The 8,147-nt window shown below is 40.2% G+C and overlaps 1 protein-coding gene across 7 annotated transcripts in view; it reads left to right on the forward strand.

The window, feature by feature from the left end:
* DLGAP1 (discs, large (Drosophila) homolog-associated protein 1) overlaps positions 1 to 8,147 on the forward strand; it is a 461,019-nt gene that overhangs the window by 376,589 nt on the left and 76,283 nt on the right. For all 7 annotated transcript variants that reach the window (XM_006867258.1, XM_006867257.1, XM_006867263.1 and 4 more), the window contains one exon: positions 1,937 to 2,310. In XM_006867258.1, coding sequence (XP_006867320.1) covers positions 1,937 to 2,310 — 374 coding nt within the window. The remainder of the gene's footprint in view (positions 1 to 1,936; positions 2,311 to 8,147) is intronic.

The following is an 8,147-nucleotide window of genomic DNA, read 5'->3' on the forward strand; positions in this document are numbered from 1 at the left end:
ACTTCAATCTTTTCTCCATTGATAAGAATGTTGTTTATTGGCCCAGTGGTGAGGATTTTTGTTTTCTTGACATTGAGATGTAATCCATACTAAAGGCTGTGCTCTTTGATCTTCATCAGTAAATGTTTTAATTCCTCTTCAGTTTCAGCAAGCAAGGTTGTATCATCTGCATTTCACAGGCTGTTAATAAGTCTTCCTTTTTACTAGTAGGAGTTCTCATTTAAAAAGTGAATTCCTTGGTGATCTTTATTTTTCTATATCATGCACCACAAACGGAAAACAAATGTGTAGTTTCTTCAAGTTGCTCAGTGTTATAATCAAATGGTTGGAGAGAAGGGGTTACTGGTCTGCTTCAGCCAGAGACTTTGTAAGGCCAAGTCTCCATTGGAAAGTCCCAGTAAGGAAGCCTTAGCTGCTTGCTGCAGGCTCTTCACTGAGATTATGTTACCTGGAGGGAAAGCACTTCCCAGAGCCATAGACCCTTGGAGACCAACCACACAAAGACTGATTTGCAAACCAGAATGTGAATGTATTTTTACATTTCCTCTAAGTGGGTGGTTCTGCTCAAAAACAAACAACAACTTTAGGTCAATAGTTTTTTATATAAAATTTTGTCAAAGGATATAGGTGATGGTAAGTTAGCATGACTAGCATGTAATAGACCTCACTAAATTGTGTATGTGAAAAATGTTGAATTGGCAAATGCTGTGTTATCTATATTTTTAGACAAACAACAAATTTGTGTAATGAGCACCTATCCAGGGGAAAAGAGAGAGAGAGAGAGACAGAGAGAGAGAGAGAGAGAGAGAGAAAGGAAAATAGAAATAGAGAGAGAAAAGGAAAAAGGACCTGAGTGTTCAACCAAGTGAGTTCCACAAGCTACCTCAGTAACTATGTTGGGTCCTGCGCCCTGGACACAATATCCCTAGATACTTCGTCCTAGTTGTTAGGATCAGAACACATGTGTTCACAACCTCTTTTCTTTGTTTATTATCAACCACCAGAATCATCTTTAATGGAATGCTTTATTTAACCTTGGTGGTGGTGGTTATGTGCTGTAGAGTCAGTTCCGACTCATAGTGACTTTGTACAGGGTTTCCAAGGTTGTAAATCTCTATGGGAGCAGAAAGCCTCATCTTTCTCCCACAGAAGCACTGGTAGGATAAGCACTGGACTGCTAACTACAAGGTCTGCAGTTCAAAGCCACCAGCTGCTTCTCAGAAACCCTATACAGGGTAGTTAATGAGTCAGAACTGACTTGACTGCACTTACCAATAGCATATTTAATGTGTCTGTGAGAAGGTAGGGACTACCCAACCATAGCCTTGTTGTCTGGTAAGATTGCTATGAAATCACAGCATCTTTTTTTCAAAGACATTTGCATTACAACATGTAAGAAGATACAACCTCCCATCCCACCAGAACTACCACAAAACCTTTTGTTTCTAAGTATGTCTTTCTAGGTTGTCTCATATTAATTTCCACTTCAGAAACTGCCATTTCAGAGGTTGATGTTTTCCAGTCTGTGTTCCCTTAATTTTGTGGTGGGTCATCTCATCCCATTCCTCATTATTCGCAAGTCATTTCCACTCATAGAGATCCTATAGGACAGTAGGACTGCTCCATAAGCTGTCCAAGACTGCCAATCTCTACAGAAGCAGAATGTCGCATCTTTCTCCCAAGAAGTAGCTGGTGGGTTCAAACCTCCAACTTTGCAGTTAGCAGCCATTGTGGCTCCAGGTCTCCTTCTGCTCTTCTCTCATAGAAGACCCAAATCTTCCCCCTTGTAGGGATCCCATTTAGTCTGTCAATGGCTTTGTTTTAATGTTAAATGTCTTAATGTTCCATGTGCCCCAATGTCCACTAAATGTCAGTGACAGTATCAGAAATGATGACCCACACCGAAATCACAGTGTCTGTTTTCACTGTCTTCCAGTGTCATCTTGCATTACAACATATAAGAAGACACCACCTCCAGTCCCACCCAGAACTACCACGAAACCTTTCATTTCTATCACAGCCCAGAGTAGCACAGAGTCTGCCCAGGATGCCTACATGGACGGACAGGGCCAGCGAGGAGACATTATCAGCCAGTCTGGACTCAGCAACTCCACAGAGAGTCTGGACAGTATGAAGGCTCTCACAGCCGCCATCGAAGCAGCAAACGCCCAGATCCACGGCCCCGCGAGTCAACACATGGGCAATAACACGGCCACTGTCACCACCACTACCACCATAGCCACGGTCACGACAGAGGACAGAAAGAAGGATCACTTTAAGAAAAATAGATGCCTGTCTATTGGGATACAGGTAACAAAGCTTTCCTTTCTTTCTTGTTTGCTTATTTGTTTTCAAAACAAAGATCTCACATAGATATTAGCCTAATATGGAAGCATAAAAAATAAAGGAAGAAGCCAGAAATTTCCCAGTGCATGTTCAGTGGACCAGATGTTGATGAAATGCTAAGTTTGATGTAAACGAATGCTATTGAACCTGGGTAAGTTACGGGTGTCATCACACGTGCAGTTACTTATAGACCCCATTTGGCTCTTCTCTAATATCTCCCCTTGGAGTTGCACCTGATTTTACTAGGAGTTTTCATTCCAATCTATTGGGGAATTGTGGCGATTCGGCTTTTGTTTCTTAGCCAGGATCTCTGGATCCTGAAAAATGTTAAGAGATGTCATGGTGAAGATGGGAAACAGTCATGCTTACCAAAATGGAGTGGAAAGGGAGAAAGCAAAGCTTCCCTTTCTGTTGCTGAAATGTTGTTGTTGTTAAGTGCCTTCGAGTCACTTCTGACTCGTAGCGATCCTGTATAGGCTGGTGAGCTTGAACTGTCGACCCTGTGGTTCAAACCGAGTTTGCCATCTAGCACATTAACTCAGGCCCCTGTTGTTGAAATAAGACCTTCAAATTAAGAAATGCAACACTTACTTTGTTAAAGGTATTTACTCTCTTGACATTCTGGGTGTTCTAGCTCTGTGTAGAACCAGATTTTCAAGTTATTGTCTCTAAACACCATACAATGTTAAAATTGATAAAAATTATAAAGGCATTGTTCTTGTCATTATTCAGTGCCATCATCGAGTCGGTTGTGACCCATAGCGACCTGTATAGGGTCTCCAAGGAGTGACTGGTGAGCTTGAACCGTCGACCATGCAGTTCAAACAGCTTTGCAGTCTGGCACATTAACCCACAGAGCCACACCAGGACAGTCTGTAGATTTTAACAACAGTTGTTATTTTTGGTCTCTAAATTGAATGCATGACTCAAAGTAGGATAATTAAACAAAGATAGACACAACCAAAAATACTAAAAAAAAAAAAAAAAAAAAAATTTTTTTTAAATGAATTCTTGCAGTTGTTGAGTATGATTCAAGCTCATGATGACAGCATGTGTTACAGAGTAGCAGGGGACTCCATATGATTTTTAATGGCTGTGATCTTTTGGAAGTAAATCTCCAGACCTATCTTCCAAGAAACCTCTGGGAAGACTAGAACTGCCACTCTTTTGTTTAGAAGTAAAACGCTTAACCATTGGTGTCACTAAGGGACTGCTAATCAAATGTAAAGTGACTTTAATTCCTAATATAAATTTTGATCCTCACGAAGGAAGACAAATCCAAGAATAACCTGGGTCATCAGGTTGTGTTACAATATGTTCAACATTATTGCAATATGAGAAAGAAAATGTGGAACATTTCGTATAGAGGTGGGAGTGAGAGAGAGCAAGACCAAAGTGACTAATAGTGTGGAACACAATAACTCACATCACAGAATCACCAGGAAAGAATGTGTATCGATTTTAGTGCAATTGTTGGCTATTTTATCACACATTTCATTAAAAACTACAGATAATTCCGTAGTTACTCAGTTCAAGCCACTGATTTTTGCTTCTCAAAGATAGATCAAACTGATTCTGCTTTGTTATTGTATCTGCTCAGGGTGACTTACCCTGCTAGAAGTTTTCTTCTCCCAATGGAGATGTAATTCTTTTTCTCCATTTTTGTTGTGCCATCTCCTTTTGAAAGTCTCCTTTGGATAGTAACTGTCTAATAACTTTATCCACACTGGAACATCTATAAAGCACATCATAAAGCCAGGCATGGGTACAGTCTCACAACAATGATGTATTTACAGTGAGCTCTGAACAGCACATCTTGAAGGACAATTAAACTTTCAACAGTAGCAATGCGTCAAGTGCCTTTTTGTAACTTGCAGGTTACCATGACACAAGTTTCCTAAAAGGACTTACAACACTTGTGCTTATGAGTAAACGACATGATGGGAGACCTAGCTCTCTACTGGAAGCTAACTCCCCTGCTTCCACCAGAGATTTTGAGGAGCAGGGAAGAGTGGAGGTTCAATTTTGTGTCATCCTCAACAATTACTTAATGTCTCTGGGCATTTGTTTCCTCATCTATCCCTAATAGGATTGTCTTGAGGATCCAGTTAAAAAAGCTTGCGTTGGATCTGGCACTTAGTTGCTGCCCAGTATTGTTCATTTTCTTCTACTACTTTAATGTTTAAGGAGCGCTGGTAGCACAGTGATTACAAGTTGGGCTGCTAACCTCAAGGTCAGCAGTTTGAAACTACCAGTGGTTTTCCACAGGAGAAAGATGAGGCTTTCTGCTCCCGTAAAGATTTATAGCCTCGGAATCCCTATACATGGTCGCTATGAGTCAGAACTGACTCCATGGCACACAGCCACCACCACCACTTTAATGTTTATTTATTGCTTGCTTCATTTTTTTAAAAATTAGTTAATACATTCCCATGGTTCTACATTCAAAATTCATATAAAGATAAGCTTCCCTCCCTTTCTTTTTCAATAGCCAGTTAGTTCTCCTCTCAGGAGGGAATCAATATAACCAGCTTTTGAGACACAATGCAGAGTTATTTTGTGCATATTTAAATAAATAGATGGCTTATACTGTCGCTTTTTAAAAAATGTTAGCACATACTCACACATATTGCATCTTGCTCTTTTCAATTAATATATTTTAGTGATAATGGTTTATTAGCCTTATATTTATTTTACTTTAAAGTTTCTGTATATTTCTCCTAATTCCCTCCCAGACTCAACTGGTTAGTTTTATAGGCTACTCTTCAAAGAATTCTTATTTACAATAAGTCTTTAATATATATGAAATAAAATTTATATTTTTAGTCCTGGTGTGGTGCTCCAGGATAATGCACTGGACCACAAGGTCTGTTTGAATCATAAGGTCAGTGGTTCAAACTCACCAGCTGCTCCTTGGAAACCCTATACAGGGTCTCTATTAGTTGGAACAAACTTGACAGCACTTAACAACAAAGGCAACAGTAAGATAGATTTATTCTGAAATCCACATATAATATTAAGGAGAAAACTTTTTGCTTGAGAAATCATCTCCCCTCTTAAATATGTGGAGTTTTCATTAGCAGTAAAAGTACTCTGACTGGCTTCAGCAAGATGATGAGCTAGGCAGATGTGCTGCATAAACCCCTCCATAACAAAGACACAGAGGCCAAATGAAACAGATATGACTGCTAATCCTGGAGCCCTAAGCTTCACAGGAAAGGTTAGAAAAGTAGATTGACTACCCACTAAGAAAAGAAACAGAACAAATTTGGTAGGAAAGGAGACAAATGGGTGAAGTAGGAGTCCTGGTGTGGCGCTGTGGGTAATGCGTCAGACTGCAAAGCCATGTGAACTGCAAGGTTGGCGGTTCAAGCTCACCAGCTATTCTTCGCAAACCCTATACAGGGTCGCTATGGGTCGGGACCAACTCGACAGCACTTAACAGCAACAACAGCATTGGCTGGTTTGACATGATGGGACAATGCTGAACTTTTGGCAAGCAGCATTTGATTGAGACAGTGGCCTGGAAATACAAATAAACACTGGTGGCTGATGACCAGTGGAATCCTCCCTTGTTCCCCATACCCTCCTGGTGACTAGAAGCATGACCAGCCCTTATCCTCACCCACTCATTGACCATTGATATGGCCTGCACAGCCCCTTCTCTGCCTAAGATCAGAGCCATGAACTCATGGATTGGGCACCAGGTACATCACCCCTGAGTCCAGAGACACCTGAACTCTGCCTCATCAGACCAACAGAATGGGCCATGCTGGGTGTCAGTCAGCCCTGGGAGACCAAGAACTCCTTCCATAATCAGCTGTCCTCTGGGCCGGAAACCCAGGATAAGTACAGTGACCTCAGCCACCTTCTGACCTGTAAGAAACTACTTCCAGATCAGTGTCCTGGCCCCAGACAACATCTAGGCCAGCAGGAACTCCATCTAGAACCAGACATCTCACTCCCTCCTCCCTTCTCCGCTCCTTTCCCCTCCCCCTGAAAGCTCCTTGGCTGGTTCATACTGTGTGTTTGTGTGTGTGCCCTGTTCCCTGCAATTTCCCTTCTCTGGGTCCTGCCTCTGCCCTAGCTTTCTCACTTTTTTTGTTTTGTTTTGTTTTCTCATTTCTCTCTTGTCCCTTTTATCTTTTTTTTTTTGTCTTTTCTCTTTACTATTCACCCTCAAGTGTGCTACATGAAGAGCAAACAGAGAAAAGTACACACTGACCATCTCTATCATTGTTGTTAAGTGCTGTCGAGTCAGTTCTGACTCATAGAGACCCTATATAGTGTTTCCAAGGAGCAGCTGGTGAATTTGAACCAATAATCTTGTAGTTCAAATTGACCTTGAGGTCCAGTGCATTAGCCCAAGCACCACATTGTTGTTGTTGTTGTTATTGTTGTTAGTTACCTTCGAGTCTATACTGACGCATAGTGACCATATGCACAACATAATGAAACACTGCCCAGTCCTGGGCCAACCTCACAATCATTGCTACGCCTGAGCCCATCACTGCCGCCACTGAGCCAGTCCATCTCGTTAGGGGTCTTCTTCTTCTTCTCTGACCCTTGACTTTACCAAACATGATATCCTTCTCCAGGGACTGGTCCCTCCTGATACTATGTCCCAAGTATGAAAGATGAAGTGTGCCATCCTGGCTTCCAAGGAGCATTCTGGCTGTAATTCTTTTTCCAACACAGATCTGTTTGTTCTTCTGGAACTCCATGGTACTTTAAATATTCTTCTCCATCACGATAATTCAAATGCATTAATTTTTCTATGGTCTTCCTTTTTCACAGCACCACATATCCACCAGAAAATAAGTGATGAGTGTCTAAGAACACACCAATACATAATTATCAAATTAATACAAATAAATAACATTACAATGTTTCAGAGACACCAGACAATTTCAGTTCACATAAAGAAACAAGACAGAATGGCTCAAACAAAGGACACAGAAATTAAGCTAGGAGACCTTTCTGAAGAAGAATGGCATTGGAACTACCATTTTCACAAGGAATTCTGAAGAATGATGGGCACTTTCAATAGATGGAAAGAAAGATCAAGAAAGCCGCACATAAAATTAAGGAAAACACAGATAAAATGTAAAAAGAATTCAGGAAAACACTACAAAAACAAACTGACCAAATTAATTAATTAGAAACCATACAAAAATAGCAAACTGACCAAATTAATTAATTAATTAGAAACCATACAAAAATAGCAAATAGAAATACAGGTTAATACTAAGATTTTGAAAATATGTATACACTGAAAAGGCAAAAGAGTAGAATTGAATCAACGGAAGGCCAAATTATTGAGCTTGAAGACAAATCTCTCCACAGTAAGCTGCTAGAGGAACACTCAGTAAAAAGAAAGAAAAAATGTGAAGAAAGCCTTAGAATTATATGGGACACCATCCAGGGGAATAATTTACATGTGTTCAAAATTGCAGAATAAGAAGAGACCACACACCAAAAAAAAGCAGAGAAAAATGTCAAAGAATTATTGAAAGAAAACTTTCTTAACTTCATGAAAAACAAGAAGATATGCATTAAAAAAGCTGAAAATAGGGAACCAGAGATATCAATTTGTATGGAAGATAATTAAAAGTCATTGAGGATTAAGGTGCACCTGACCCAAACCATAGTATTTTCAATAGCCTCATATGCATGTGAAAGTTGGACAATAAATAAGGAAAACCATAGAAGAATTGCCGTATTTGAGTTGTGGTGTTGGAAGAGAATATTAAAAGTACCATGGACTGCCCAAAGAACAAACAGATCAGTGTTAGAAGAAG

The sequence above is a fragment of the Chrysochloris asiatica genome, unplaced genomic scaffold, assembly GCF_000296735.1.
Source record: "Chrysochloris asiatica unplaced genomic scaffold, ChrAsi1.0 scaffold00103, whole genome shotgun sequence".
Lineage (NCBI taxonomy): Eukaryota > Metazoa > Chordata > Mammalia > Afrosoricida > Chrysochloridae > Chrysochloris > Chrysochloris asiatica.